Source organism: Mytilus californianus, unplaced genomic scaffold, assembly GCF_021869535.1.
Source record: "Mytilus californianus isolate M0D057914Y unplaced genomic scaffold, xbMytCali1.0.p SCAF_4, whole genome shotgun sequence".
In the NCBI taxonomy this organism is placed as follows: Eukaryota; Metazoa; Mollusca; class Bivalvia; order Mytilida; family Mytilidae; genus Mytilus; species Mytilus californianus.
The window spans coordinates 43,552,736-43,569,497 of NW_026262690.1; the positions used below are offsets into that span (position 1 = coordinate 43,552,736).

General features: G+C 31.5%; 1 protein-coding gene across 1 annotated transcript in view; it reads right to left on the reverse strand.

Annotated features, from left to right (window-relative positions):
- Positions 1 to 16,762, reverse strand: part of LOC127698334 (protein O-mannosyl-transferase 2-like) — a 50,339-nt gene that overhangs the window by 17,310 nt on the left and 16,267 nt on the right. The window contains exons 10-18 of the mRNA XM_052201740.1: positions 16,350 to 16,459; positions 15,149 to 15,276; positions 14,212 to 14,290; positions 13,277 to 13,428; positions 11,765 to 11,853; positions 10,558 to 10,634; positions 8,071 to 8,142; positions 6,084 to 6,240; positions 51 to 191 (exon numbers count right to left, since the gene is read on the reverse strand). Of these exons, the coding sequence (XP_052057700.1) occupies positions 51 to 191; positions 6,084 to 6,240; positions 8,071 to 8,142; positions 10,558 to 10,634; positions 11,765 to 11,853; positions 13,277 to 13,428; positions 14,212 to 14,290; positions 15,149 to 15,276; positions 16,350 to 16,459 (1,005 nt within the window). The remainder of the gene's footprint in view (positions 1 to 50; positions 192 to 6,083; positions 6,241 to 8,070; positions 8,143 to 10,557; positions 10,635 to 11,764; positions 11,854 to 13,276; positions 13,429 to 14,211; positions 14,291 to 15,148; positions 15,277 to 16,349; positions 16,460 to 16,762) is intronic.

Here is a 16,762-nt window from a genome sequence, read left to right on the forward strand (position 1 = left end):
TTCCAAATATATTTTATAAATGTTACTGAGGTTCTGTTAATGTTAATTACCTGACAACATGGCACTAAAGAGGAATGCTGGGAAATAATGATGGAAGTATAAAACTCTAGTCATTGGCCAGAATGGAAAGTAATGAAGCATCCAGCCTAAAAATAACCACCATCCAGCACTGAACATTCTATCTTTATAGGCTGAAATATAAGAACATAAATCTCTCACTATCAATACATATTTAATATTTAACACAAAACTCTATCATATTTACAGTAGAAATCAATGTTTCCAATAATAACAGGTTTCTACATGCTTTGTTCTTTAAAGGGAAAATTCGCGATTTTTTACTTATCATCTTATTATGTTCATAATACCATAAAAAACATATTCACCAAGTTTTATCTTGATATGAAAACTAATAAAGAAGAAAATTGGGAATTATTAATTTTATTTATTCGAACTTCCTGACTTCTGTGACGTAGTTTAAGTCTTTTTGCATGCCGGGAGTGGAATTAATCTCATTTAAGTCTTGTTCATTAATCATCTAATAACGCGATTTAAAGCGCATCGACGACTTTTGGCGTAGCTATTAACCAACTAATAATTAAGAAAGTAAAGTGATCAGCCGTGCAACTTTTAAAAATAAAATGTACGATTTATATTTTAAGGATTTCTGATATGATTATAGTCATTATAGTAATAAAAGTAAATCATACAATATAATATTTTTATGAATTTTTTTTCCGACGGATATTTTCAACAAACATATATAACTGATAGTGTATTAAAAATGCATGTTTGTATTCTCACCTTTTACTTCAGTCTAGCAAACATTTCTCGCTAGTACTGTGTAAAATAAATACAATGTGTATTGTACTGTGACACTTAGTGACTACCTGTTGAATGCGTGGTTAAATTCAAGGTATTTAAAGGTTTGCATTCTGTAATTCTAATCTTTTGATCTTCACTCAGTGAATTTTAGCCGTCACGGTTCACCGTTCCAGGTGTGAACATCATTTCGTATGAATGATAAACGGGAGTGATAGTTTGAGACAGAAAATAAAAAAAGAAATATAATTATTTTGGGGGAGTAATATGGGGGCACAATAACTGGATAGCCGTGGTATATTTTTATATTTTCCGTAAGCTCAGTTTAAAATGAATTATGACTGCTGAATATTTTTGTAACAATGAAATACTGAATTAATTTAATTGAATAAATAATAATGGCATTCTAAACACGAGTGTATGAACTAAAAATTGTACTATTTTAAATTAGAATCGGTAACCTTGCATATTTGAAATAGATAATCACCAATTGCAATTATATAATTTGGTCCGTCCAAAGCGATCTTTATTTACATATTCAGGAATTAATGTCCTTATCAAAATATTTTAAATCTCACAACGTATAAATACTTCAGCCATTTGAAGAAAGATGTTTAAAAAGTTGACAGGAAATTTAAGGTCAACTTTGTCTTATTGGAATGAGATCGAATAATTACGAACAAAAATTATTTTCCGGTTTGAAAAAGATAAAACAAAAATGATAAAAGAGAAATGTGGGTTTGAGACAGAAAAAAATAATTATTTGGGGAGGAATATGGTGGCAAAATACCTGAATCGCCGTTATATATATTTTTTTATATTTTGCGTTAGCTCAGTTTTTAAATAGATGGGTGAGTATTTTGTTGTAACATCGGAATTCTGAATAACTTTCAATGAAATAATTTTAAAAATAAAAATGGCCCACGAAAACGAGCGTATAAACCAAAAACTGTGCTATTTTGAATTATCATCGGTAACCTTGAATATTTAAATGTGCAGAGAAAAATTATCAGTTACATTAATATAGTTTGGTCCGTCCAAAGCAATCTACATTTACCTAATCGGGAATGTCCTTATTAAAATATTCTACATCTCACAACAAATACTTTAGCTATTTGACCAACGATGTTTAAAAAATATTTACAGAATCAATCTAACGTCAACTTTTCTTTATTGAATGGAGACAGACCGGCGGAATCAATTTTCAATGTGCTTTATATCTTGTACCTTTGCAAGACTTATCATTCATTCATAAACCATGTCTATACCGCAGACATATATATATACATATAATTATATGTCTGTCTTAACTGACAAGAATACTCCTGGTTTTACACTAGTAATTTGTTGGGGCCCTTTATAGCTTGCTGTTCGGTGTGAGCCAAGGCTCCGTGTTGAAGACCGTACTTTGACCAATAATGGTTTACTTTTATAAATTATGACTTGGATGGAGAGTTGTCTCATTTGCACTCATACAACATCTTCTTATATCTATAAGCAGTATATTCTTTAAATTTCTGTGATTTAATACCAAGAAAGAAAAATATCCCGAAATTAATTTGATACTTTGATATTCAATATTTTTCCTCGAAAATATTCACATCCTCATTCGGTCTGAAAATAAGATAAGAAACTGGTATACAGAACATGCAGAAGTGTGAATGTCATAAAACCTTGTTATATCAGAAACCATTATAAATGTGAACCTGTATACGTAAGACCTCATGGGACGATGTACCTTACCACATACAGGAAATATACAAGTAGCTCTTATACCCGAAAATGTCAAGGTTAATCTGACACTACCGATACAGAATGTACCAATGCAAAGTAAATTCTGATGATTGTGAAGCATGACCATTCATGATTTTAGTGGAGTCTTAGGTGGGGGATTGCCGGAACGATTTAAATTTTTTTCCTCAATTTAAATCACTGAACTAAAAAAAAAGAAAGAAGAAAACTACGTCCAAGAACAGAATTCTTCTTGTAAATTCATAAATACAATGTTCTTATTTTGTAACTTTCGATAGACTTGACCTCCAACCCCCCCCCCCCCCCCCCCCCCCCCATGCATGTATTTTAATATTATAATGACAATTGTACGTGAAATCCTATTATAGTTGGTGAGACTTTTTTTTACCAGATATGCGACTTTTCGTATTTATATTTTCTCTTATATTACTCTTATTTAATATTTTATGCATAAGTGCAGTATTGGGAATGGTTTATTCCCCCACAAGCTAACGTAATAAATTAATCAACCCTCAAGCTGATCAGACGTTAATACAACTACTATCAGTCTATCCGGAGTGAAGTTTCTTTATTTCTTCAAATAAACTTTTTGGGGATCATTAGTGTACGTCCAGTGGCATATATATTACATGCATGTCGGAACAGGAAAATTGGCATAAGGTTCTATTAGAACCATGTTCACATTAATATACATTATACCCAACAATTGAGATGATGACGAATTTCTTCAACTGTTCGAGAACAATCTAATTGAAATATAAATCTGTGATTTTACTGTGTCCATAACTTCGATGAACCAAAGCAAGTTAGATATCGACCTGTATTTAAATCAAATCGGTTCTGGATGTTCTTTCTTATATTCAATATACAATTTTAAATTGCGACTATCTAAAGTTCCGTAACTTTCTATCTAGGCGTATAAACCAATGATCGACAAGTGCGTACATTTTTGTTAAATCAATAGTCTTTCATGTTTCAAAATGTCCATCATTATTGACAACGAGTATATACTTACATTTTCCCCAATTTACCCTTGGAAAAAATATGTGTAAATAGATTTTTATTTTATCAAATCTTTTTTGGGAATTATTTAGATTTTCATAAATATCATTCTTTACACCAGAAATGTTATTTATAAACAAGCGTATGAGTTTAGTAATGACTAGTATATCACTATCGGACACGCAAGACAGAGATATTAACACCTGATAGTTTCAAAATGGAAAGTTACAAGTTATCGGCTGTGTACACTGATCAATACCCTCAGAAGTGAAGCGATGCATGAACATGCTTTATGTAATTGTGTAATAAGAGTTTTTAATCCCGACAGGAAATCGCTTGAATACCTGGACGTGTCACCTCACAATACCCCAGGGAATAATTCCTTTAGCCATGCTGGTGATCAGATAAGAGAAGGTCCGAATTTATTTAAATAAGTTTATTACATAAAAGAATTATGAACAAATTAGATTTTCGAAAACGATTTTACACGGAACACTTATATTTATGACATTGAACTTTGACTTTTTAACTAATTCCCATATAAATTTCTTGTTTCAAAAAACTTCGTAAAGAAAAAAACAGTTTAAAAACGACAGACCATAGTTATTTAAAAAAAATAATTACACATTTTCCGTATCAAGTTAGTTAGTCGGATAAATGCGACTACGTTAGGTTACTGCTGGTTTTGGTCCTTTGTGGTTTATAGATATATCGTGGTTTCTAAACCGAGAAGATGTCAAAATGGCCGCACGCAGAGAATTGATACTCCAAATTTAAAATCGATGGTGATCTCTTATCTAGCAGAATAAAACTTTAATATTTATGAATTTGTGCTTTTTTATACAGAATGGACATAATATCAATTTTTTATTTTTTTGCGAAGTTTCACTTTAATATAAAAATAATTGGACATATCTGTATGTTTTGATGGTTTTATTTCCTATGTGTTACATATTCAAATCATCCAGCGAAGTCTTTATTTAACCCATATTGCGGATTCTTCTACCATACAAATCATGCTACGAAAACTAGTGCATAAATGCCATCAAAATGTTGTTCCTTTGACATTTTATAAACTTCATGCTAAACAGAGGGATTCATTTTTCATTTTTATTCTGTAACATTTGTATCAATCTGAGCATACATGTAATATCCTTGTGTTGCCACTGTGGCATCATATAAGATTTCTCACTATAATGTTGTCAAGCAGAGCTCTGGGTCCTTTTTTCTTTTTACAAAGGGAACTGAAGAGTATAATACTAGTCAAAAACTTAACTGGAAGGGGGTGTTAATAATAAATGGGAAGAAAAAAACTACCAAACTGAATCCATATTACCAGAATCAAAAATCCTTTTGAGATTATTTTTGCGCTAAATGTAATGACAAATCTATTAATTTGAAAAGACATTCAGGGCAAGTAAAATTAGCTCCTTTAGACATTAATAGTTGAGTTCTCTTTAACCAATTCCTCTTGATATGTAACTTTTAACTAGAAGTTGACATGAATTTTGATTTATTAATTATAATACGTATATAAATATACACACAAAATTAACACCCTGCTTTTACTTTTGTTAAGGATATTATAAGTTTTTTTTTAATTTCAATGGTTAGACTGCAAAGTTTATTTAATCATTAATAAAAACAAGCATTCTGAGAGTATTGCATGGCAATACATAGTCCCCTACCGGGTAAAAATTCATTTTACTGGAACAAAATGCTAACTTGTTCTATAACTTGTCATGGTGTAAACAAAAAGTAAATATCATGTCAATATCTTCAAGCATGACTAAAAACAGTGTGGAAAACTGATTATATGAGTGAAAAAAACATTAGATATGATTAATAGTTCTCTAAAATTAGATATGATGTAATACAGTGTATATCTATTTTCAAATTATAATCAAATATAATTAATAGTTCCAAATATTTTTTCTTTCATTTGTTACAAACTAATATAGATTTTTAACTTATCTATAAAATGTCAACAACTTTTATCTACACAATGTAATGTATTGAAATATATATATTAATAAAAATAGATTATTATCATAATTTTTTTTTTATATCTATAGCAATCAGAAAATAAGTTTATACTAAATAACAAACAAACCTGACAAAAATTCTTCATAAAATTTAACAAAGAATGCCTTTTAAAAAATGAGTTATCTCCCTTTGTACAGAAATATGGTTTAACATAGTACTCTAACATTAGATATGGTCCAGAGTTATGGTCCATAACTCTGGACTAAATCATCAGACCGGAACAAAATTCGAACTTGATCTATAACTTGTCATGATAAAACTATATACCAAATATCAAATCAATATCTTCAAGAACGAAGAGAAAAAATGTGGAAAGCTGATTTGCCGGACTGACGGATGGACAGACTGACAGATGGACAGACAGACAGACGAACGGAGTGCAAACCTAAAGTCCCCTTCGACTTCGTCGGTAGGGGACTAATAACGAGGAGAAATTTTGCTTGCAACATAGATGATATTACCTCTCCAGTATTTATTATTTTTCAAACCTCTCCGTGATTTGACTGTATCAATCGAATATGCAATTATAAACACAAAAGTTAATCCTAGACAACCCCAAAATATTACAGGGTTTCCTAACAGGTAAATTCTGTGATCTTTTCCTGAAAACATCTGTCCCTAGAAAAGAACAAAATGTTTGACAATTATTATAACACATGAGTGAACACTAAAATTACATTGTAATGATCAAGTTCATACAAAATTATGTCAGCACTTTAAGATATCTTAACATATATCCTTTATATACAATCGAGTGGGCTTCAGTAGCCGATTGGTCTAAGTAGTTCATCTGTATGCCTAGCCTGTCAACACTAGGGTTGTGAGTTCAAAACCACAGGTGGCAAGTACCTTAATCTTAATTGACTACAATTACCAGTTTTCCTGCAGAAGGTCAGTCAGTGGTTTTCTCCCGGGATTCCAGCTTCCTGTACCAAAAAAAAAACTGGATGCCACGAAATAGTCAATAGTGCCGATAGTGGCATAAACTCCAACTAGAGGCTCTCAAGAGTCTGTGTCGCTCACCTGATTCTACTTTGGTTTTGTAAATCATGTAAAAATAGATTAAAATCATAACAGATACCCTAATAATGATTGAGGCCAAATTTGGTATAATATTGGCCCCATAATTTAATCAAAAGCAGAAGACTTTTGTAAAGTTTACAGAAATTACCAATAAATTCATTGAAATTGTAGAAAATGATTTTATAAGGACAATTACAAATCAGCTACAAAGTAACAACACTTGGTCAGCACCTCAAAAGAAACATTCATACCATGTTTGGTTTCAATCCATTAAGCAGTTTTCTAGAAGAAGACATTTGTATATTTTTCCCATAGGGTCCTTTGTTTAACTGAGTCCCCTATTGGGAGCCATCTTGGTTGATGGATTTGCTACAAAGTAACAACACTTGGTCAGCACCTCATAAGGAACATTCATGCCATGTTTGGTTTCATTCCATTCAGTGATTCTCTAAAAGGAAACATTTGTATGTATTTCCCTTAGGGTCCTATGTTAAACTAAGTCCCCGCTTGCAGCCATCTTGGATGATTGATCGCCTACAAAGTTACAACACTTGGTCAACAGCTCATAAGGAACATTCATGCCATGTTTTATTTCATTCCATTCAGTGGTTCTCTAAAAGGAGACATTTGTATGTATTTCCCATATAGGCTCCTATGTTATACTATGTCCCCCGCTGGTGGCCATCTTGGATGATGGATCGGCTTCAAAGTAACAACACTTGGTCAGCACCTCATAAGGAACATTCATGCCATGTTTGGTTTCATTCCATTCTGTGGTTCTCTAAAAGAAGACATTTGTATGTATTGTCCATAGGGTCCTATGTTAAACGAAGTCCCCCGCTGGTGGCCATCTTGGATGATGGATCGGGTACAAAGTAACAACACTTGGTCAGCACCTCATAAGGAACATTCATGCCATGTTTGGTTTCATTCCATTCAGTGGTTCTCTAGAAGAAGTTCAAAATGTTAAAAAATAAAGACGACGACAGACAACAATGGACGCCAAGTTATGAGAAAAGCTCACTTGGCCCTTTGGGCCAGGTGAGCTAAAAATCAATCAATCAGCTTTAACATACCTGACTGCAAAGGGATCAGGCAATTAAATAATAGTCAATAGAAATAAGATTTCTTTCGAAAAAATTGAAAAAAAACCCCAATAGTTCCCAGAGGTCTCAGATATTAAGTCTTCAAGTATATATACCGTAAATTAAGAAATTATTGCCAGGTTTTTATTATTGCAAAAATAATGGGACTGGGTGAGTAATGCAATAATAAGAACTCGCATTCTGATATCTTATACAGATATCTATATGCAGATTTTCCTGAAATTGCTATAATTAATCTTGAATTTATGTCCATTCTTCAAAAATCACAATAATAAATGTATGCAATAATTTCTGAATTTACATTACTAGCATAACTTACTCTGTAATTTATAGGCCACTGCCATGGTCTAGAAGTTATCTCCCCTTCCTTTGGTTTCAGTCCACTGTTACCCTTAGAAATGAAAGTACTGAATATCACATACAAATATAAAAAAATAAATGTCTCTTAATTTGCCACAATTAACAGCATCAACACTATATTCAGATAAATTTTACCCTTATATACCTTTCTAGATTAATGCAATAGGTGACCGTAACATTTAGTTAGCCACTTTTCCTGCTTACTGAACTAAATGGACATTTGAATTACCGTATATAAGTTACAGAATGAGATAAATAAATCATAGGTTAAAAATGATTTGGATAAAATGCGTCTTTAAGATAACAAGCATTTTGAGGGTATTGCATATACAATACAATGTCCCCTTCCGGGTGTTATGTTAAAATTGGATGTGTTTTGCATGACCAGTGTAAAGCCTAATTTCCAGCTTATTATCATTCAAGTTGGAATGATTTTTTTAAGATGTGGATATTGCCAACAACTATGGGTCCAACCCAATCCATCAAGCATTTATTTATTAGCAATTTACTATGTTCTAGGACCACTTCAGCAAAACGCATTGTAAACTTAAACTTGATGGTTGCATGTTATAATATGAATGATAATAAACTGCTTTGCTTAGCGCAGCTGGATACGCCCGCAGAGGTCCAACCCTGAACAGTTGGGGCAAAATAGGACACAATATTCAAGCTTGATACAGGTCTGAATTTGGATTGTAATTAAATATTTGACATATTATAGGTTTCTGAATAATTGTAGTCAAAGAACTTGAAATTGGTCATATGAATTGAATTCATATTCAATTAAAGATTTCTTGCTGTTGTGCAATACACTGTGCTGTTGCGCAATACTTAGTAAATCTGTACTCAGACTATAAACAAATAAAGTTCAATTAATTCTCAATGTCATATAAGAAATTTATGAAAATCAAAAGGGAGCTTACATCAATAGATATAAACAATTCACCAAAGTTTCATGAGAATTGTTGACAAGATTTTTGAGTTATTGTCCGAAAACTGGAAAATCCCCCCTTTTTTAATGAATAAAACCCCATAACTCAGAAATGTGAAATGTAAAATTTATTAAATTCTAAAGGGAGCTCATGTCAATAAATAAAAACAATTCACCACAATTTCTTGCAAATTGGTGAAAGCATTCTTGAGTTATTATCCGAAAACTGGAAAATTCCCCTTTTTTTAATGAATAAAACCCCATAACTCGGAAACGTAAAATCTAAAATTTATAAAAAACGAAAGGGAGCTCATGTCAACAGATGTAAACAATTCAGCAAAGTTTTATGCAAATTGGTTAAAGCATTTTTGAGTTAAAAGTCCGACATGTTGACGACGGACGGACAGACGGACAACGGTATACCATAATACGTCCCGTAAACGGGCATATAAAAAAAAACCCTGATACCAAGTTTCAGAAAGCTATGTAGTTCTCAAGAATAAAACTGAGATTTCATGGGACAAGCGAAACAAGGACAGACAGACAGGGGTAAACAAATGTGTCAAAAACTGATATTTTCAAGCAATTTGCAATGTTAAATGGCTACAACTTCCACAAAAATCATTCAAATATAACAAAACTCCAACTAAGTCTGTAACACCTTTAGGCAGGACTATATACAAAATATCTAATTCATTGATTCAAGCATAACAGGAAAAGTGCAAAACACTGAGATTCTCTACTACTTTATTATTTCCACAGGTCACAACTTTGGCAAAAATTGCTCAGGAATGGACCTCAAACTTGATCTGTAACTTCTTCTAATGTGATTTTATACCAAATTTCAACCAATATTTAGAAGCCTTACAGAGAAAGTGCTGAAAACACACTTGACAAACATACTTGCCACTTTGACTATACTGGTAAAAAAACACCTGCACTGAAAACAATGCCTAGCACAAGAATGCCCTTCAAATACCAATCATTTGCACAATATTGTAGCCCATATATTGAATGTGCTGTTTTCTAAAATATAGCATGTATACCTTTATAGGAATGTTATACCTACTAAATGTTTTAGAATTCATGATTTTCTTACTAATGTTTTGTTAGTACAGAGTGTACTTGGTAATATAGGGAAAGTGTTACCTGTGAAAAGCCAAAGTCTGTAAAACTAGTTTATTGTTATTATTCTTTTTGGTAATCAGAAAAAACAAATGGGTCAATCATGTGTGCAAACCATTTGTTTCTGAATAATGAATTGAAAAGATTTCAAAATGTGACTCTGAAACATAAAATTATCTCCCTTTTATATACATAGCACTGTGCTGATACAACAACACTAGTATGTTGACCTGGTCTTCTATTAATATATTTATTAATTTGATTTTTTTTTATTTTACATGAAAATATCTACTTTTGAAATTTAAAAGAAAAATAATCAAAATCTGTGTGCATTATTAGGTAAAACTATGTCTTCTTTACATCCTTGGTAAATAAACATTTTGTACATACTTGTGTCATGACTGCATGACTTTCAATGAACCTTTCCAAGAAGCTTGGGGAATATAACTCAAAACTGGCATTAGGTACTGAAAAATAAATAACAGTTTTTGTTAGGTAGTCAAACTTTTTGGGACCACAACATGTTGAGATGAGAATGTTGAAAAAGTTCAATTAAAAAGAAACAAGTAAAACTGTGAGCTACTGCTCACTAATGATACCCCCGCCGAAATATTTCGGTAAACATGAAGTTGTTGAGTGATGAATCTGAAAACGCATCACACTGTAAAGCTGACTTATATAAACCCTGAAACCAAATTTCAGAAATCCTTGTCAAGTAGTTCCTGAGAAAAATGTGACGAAAATTTTCTACTTGGCTATCATGTGTAAAATAATACAAGTGTTTGGTAAACAGGAAGTTGTTGAGTGATGAATCTGAAAACGCATCACAAGGTGTAACTTACTTATATAAACCTTGAAACCAAATTTCAGAAATCCTTGTCAAGTACTTCCTGAGAAAAATGTGACGAAAATTTTCAACTTGGCTATCATGTGTAAAATAATACAAGGGTTCGGTAAACAGGAAGTTGTTGAGTGATGAATCTGAAAACGCATCACACTGTGTAACTTACTTATATAAACCCTGAAACCAAATTTAAGAAATTCTTGTCAAGTAGTTCCTGAGAAAAATATGACGAAAATTTTCAACTTGGTTATCATGTGTAAAATAATACAAGTGTTCGGTAAACAGGAAGTTGTTGAGTGATGAATCTGAAAACGCATCACACGGTGTAACTTGCTTATATTAACCCTGAAACCAAATTTCAGAAATCCTTGTCAAGTAGTTCCTGAGAAAAATGCGACGAAAATATTCATGGGACGGATGGACTGACGGAAGGACAGACAGAGGTAAAACAGTATACACCCACTTTTTTAAAGCGGGGGTATAATAAAGCGGGGGTATAAAAAGAAAAGTATATTGTATAGAGCTTGGCACCATAAGGTGGACACTATTAGATCTATCACAAATCTGATAGAAAAATGCAAGCATAGGTATTAAATGATAAGGAAAGAAATGTAGTTGTTGTAAACACACCCTCAACTATTACTTATTTCATCTTCTTTTATATTAATAAAAAAAATTTTGTTTCCTATATTTTAAAATGCAGAAGTAGAATAATACTGTAGAGATTAAACTGTGTGTACTTGTATATCTTACATCTTTGATCTGTTACTTCTTCAACACTCCATAAAGTCTTTTTATCTTTTATATTAGGGTTACATGTAACTTCTAGCTGCTCCCAACCCCTATAAAATTGAACATTATAAAATTTCATAGTTTTACACATCTGCAATAAATTTCAGAGAGATCTTTGATTTCCATCAATTAATTCAAACGATCAAAGAATTTCATTCCAATATTTACCATACAATCTGTATAGTCTAGGATAACAGTACACAATTTATATCCTGATCTTAATCAACTCTAAGGATTCCTTGAATTGATGGCTGTTAATACAGAATTTAATTTTATGATTGTGAGTCTGCAACAAAACTATACCTGAAAAAAATAAATGCTATTTATGTACATCTTTGTGGTCAATGTAACAAGCAAAAATATAAAGTGATATTTGATTTCATTAAAAAGATAAACAAAAAATTCCCATTTTCACAATAATATAAAGGAAACTATAAGAACATAATCTAAATGGAAGAAGATCCCAGAGACCTTCATTTTCTAAAAAGTATCAATGTCAAAGCAGATGGACTAAGCTATATTGAGGCAACATGAAATTGATAGATTGAGGGAGACAGCAATAAAAAGGAACACAAAGGAAGAAAATAGTAGGCATTACTATCAGAATATTTATACATGGTTGGTGTGGTCTGTTCTACTGTCTAATATTTTTGGTGATTGATGTTAACTTGATTGTGTATTTTAATATGACGTTCTTCAAACACTTTGAGTACACACCCATGGTAAAACATAATTGGCAACTTCATGATTTATTTGGGCTGTTCAGGCGATCATACTCCCACGTCATATGCTTCTTTATGAATGAGCTACCCAATGTCAATCGGTGTAAATGACATCATTGAACGATGACTTAAGAATATAAGCATTTTACGGGAAAATGCACGGTTGTGAAACTGAAAGTCATCAAAACAAGGAAACATAAACAAATTATTATAAAATTTGTTAAAAGCCAATTTTTTTAAATACAAGTAAGATTATCATTTAAATTAATCCAAACCTATCTAACTACATTATTGTAGACAGTTTAAGCATGTCACTCATTCAGTTTTCTCCGTTTTTTTACGTCAATATTAATAGTGTGTTTAATTACTGGAACAGCAAATGTTTGCCTTTGTCTAGAGCATCTAAAATATATGTATAATTAAGAAATAATTCATGGGGGCTTGAATTTATACTGATTTTACCATGGGTTTGCCCTTTATGCTGATATTTTACCCCTCGCTATCGATCGAGGTAAAATCAGTATAAATTCAAGCCCCCATGAATTATTTCTTAATTATACATATATTTTATATCTTTAAAATTTAAAAACTGCTTAAAAGTATGCCAATCCATAACTGATCAGTTCACTGTATTTATAATTAAAGTAGTTAAAACATGAACTTTTCTTGTATATAATTTCTAGTACCCAGACCCTATAACACATCAGACCATTTCCTGGATATCAGAACAATAAATTACAATTGAACATACCATTTTGGCAGTTTTTTATCATGTGACTGTAGAGCACACCTTACATGGTAGTGTATCAGTCTGACATGTGACCTGACTGTTTGTACAACAGCCCCTGTAGACCCTCCCACCACTTCAAGGATCCATACATCATTAGCATCACCTGAACCATTCTGTAAGCATACAATTTCTCTGTTATGATCTCAGTAAAACAATAAAATTAAATCAATCTACTGTGGATTCGTTATTATTCGTTGGATACCAATTTTCGTTGATTTCGTAGAACCACGAATTTAAATGTTCAACGAAGTACAAATTTTCTATAGGCTTGTATGCGGACTTTGGAAAAAGCATGAAATTTAATATCCACGAAAAAGTAAAGTTTTCCTCAATCCACGAAAATTGGTACCCACGAAAATAAATGAATGCACAGTAATTAAGCATTACACTGCTAATTAAGTCTTGTATATATTCATAAAGAAAGTCCTTAACGTCATATTGAAGTAATCAAAAGTGCCAAACAATTTGTTTGACATGCTGATAGATGTAAAAGTGATGCATCAAAGTAAAATATGCAAAACAACAGGGTAACTGTGTTTAATTCCATTAAAGAAGGGATTGCATTAGACCTTTTCACTTGTCACTTATAGTGGATCTATAGTACTTTTTAAAGGCACAGATTCAAATTAACATTACAAAAAGCCTTATACATGTGTCCTACAGTTTATTTTGAAACTTATATGCTATAGCAATGTATCTAAGATTTCAGGAAACAGAAATATTATTGTAAGTACCCAGTATCTATTCTTGCTATTTTCACTAACGATCCCTGTATGTTAATTTGTATGTTTCATTTCAATTGAAAAATGCACAATGTATCATTGAAGTATACAGGATTTCTTATCCTAATATTATTAACATTTCACTTCTCATTATGATTGAGTAAAGTTACACACCACTCCATAACCAGCTACTTGATAATGTCTCTTTGTTAAAGGTGCTGGTTCTCGGTGAGAATGTAACAGTCGCTGCGTTCTGTAATAGTATCAAATACATGTAGTTTAGTTTTCTTAATATGAACTTTCATAAGAATTTAATTATATTTTTTAACACAATGCTATACAAAAAATCGTTAAAAAAAAAAATCATTTATATAAATGATTGTAATCATTAGTTTTTGTGTAATTTTTGCTAGTTTCTCAAACATTCATTGACAATTAGAATCACAAATATCTATATTTATATTTATTAATGTTATTTGACTACACGAATAGCACAGTTGCAATTTATACATAAGTCCTAGAGTAGAACAAAAAGGAAAGTCTGACATTTTAACTGTTGCATTTGAAATAACATGGTGGTACACTCAGTCCCTTCAGATTACAAAGCAAATTCCTTAACACTGCATGTCGACTTTTACCAAATAAATACCAATTAAATTAGATTTGGTAGTACAGAGGGGATTAAACATACATTAGTGAAGCATTCATTGTCAGAGAATTAACAGGAATATGTGGACATCATGTCCAGCTCTCATTATCACATTGCTATGTTCAGTGATCCATGAAATAGATGTCCAGACCAAAATAAGACATATAATTTAAAAGGTTCATAATGAACATGTGTACTAAGTTTAAGGTTGATATGACCACAGATTCATGAGAAACTATCTTAACCCAAAACTTTAACCTGAGATTGTACTGATTTTACAACATAACATTTCCACTTTCAGTGAACTGTAATTTTGGGGTCATAATCGTTATTTGCCATATAATTTTAAAAGTTCATATCATAATGAATATATTTACAAAATTTCAAGTTGATGTGACCTTCTATTGTAGGCAATACATGAAAATGAAAATTGTAAAATAACAAATTCACAACAAATCTTACACTATATGTTCTAATCTAACAAGATCTCCACTCTTGACTAGAGCTGGAGAGTCTGTTTTTGTCCACTGTGTATCTGCTGGTTTTATTATCCACTTGTTGTTTTCATCTTTGTGAGCATATGTTGTAACCTACAGTGGAGATGGGTCCGTACTCATTCTAACAAATACTTTTAACTAATCATTATCATTATTTACATTTTTCTTGAATGAGTAACAGAAATGAAACTGTCTAATATTAACAATCTTAGTACCGCTTCCTGGGCATCTAATCAGCTTTATTAGTTACTGAATTTTCTCCAAATGATGGAAAATAATTTTACAATGCAAAAAAAATGCTGACAATGCACAGCTTTCTCCAATCAATTTATAATGAAACTAAGAAAAAAAAAATAACCAGACAAAGGCTTTATTTTTCAGCCAATTTATTCTTAGAACCATTATTAATCATAATTCCCAAAAGGACAATAAATGTACTATTTCCAAATTACTGTATTTCATATTGGAGTTATAAGTAAAGTTTGCATATTGAAATGTATAAAATAGTTATGTTCTAAAGGTAAACTAAAAAAAAATATTCAAAGTTTTTAATTTGTAACTTAAACTAAAAACTTAATTTGCATATTCAATCTTAAAAGTACACTTCAAATTTTAATTTTACATTTTATGAAAGCCTTTAAACATATTTGTGTAATGTTGAAAAAAACAATGCTGTGGTGAAAATTATAACATAGCTGTAAAATGTTAAACCTCTGTGGCGTGGTACTACTTACATTCTTCTTTAATTCAGGGGATCATGTTTAATGGTTTCTTGAGAAAAAAACAAGTGAAACTGCGAGCTACTGCTCACTGATGATACCCCCGCTCAAATATTTCGGTAAACAGGAAGTTGTTGAGTGATGAATCTGAAAACGCATCACACGGTATAGCTGACTCATATAAACCCTGAAACCAAATTTCAGAAATCCTAATGATGTAGTTCCTGAGAAAAATGCGACTAAAATATTCATGGGACGGACAGACAGAAGTAAAACAGTATACCCCCACTTTTTTAAAGCGGGGGTATAATAAAAAATAAAATAACAAGCTTGATAATAATTGCCTATTGACATTGTTGTTCTTTGATCATGTAATGGATTGTGATGATTGTATTTCTAATTTAGTACCACTGGAAAATAATACCATATCTCAAGTTAATTGCTGACCTGTTGTTGTTGTGGAGGATGTTCTTCAGGATAGAGGTGCCAATGTGAATGTAAATAGGCTCCTCCTGTTCTCCTCTGCTTCAGTGTAAACTCACTTCCATAGGCAATATCTAAAAGATTTTGTCATGGACAAATGATTTTTGTCATTTCTTTACAATGTAGTTAAATAAAATGATGTGTTTTGTCTCCAATTTTTAATGAGTCAGAAAATATAATCTTTAGAAATTTGTCTTGAGAAATAAATGTTAATGAGATGTTCCCCATAGAAGACTTATGAAACAATTTTTTTCTCTCTTCTCAATAAATGAAACATATCTGAGTCGCAATGTATCTATGATACCTACTATATGTTACTCAGCATAAACAATATTGTTGGCAATAGTTATAACAATACAAAATGTTGTTATATTTCT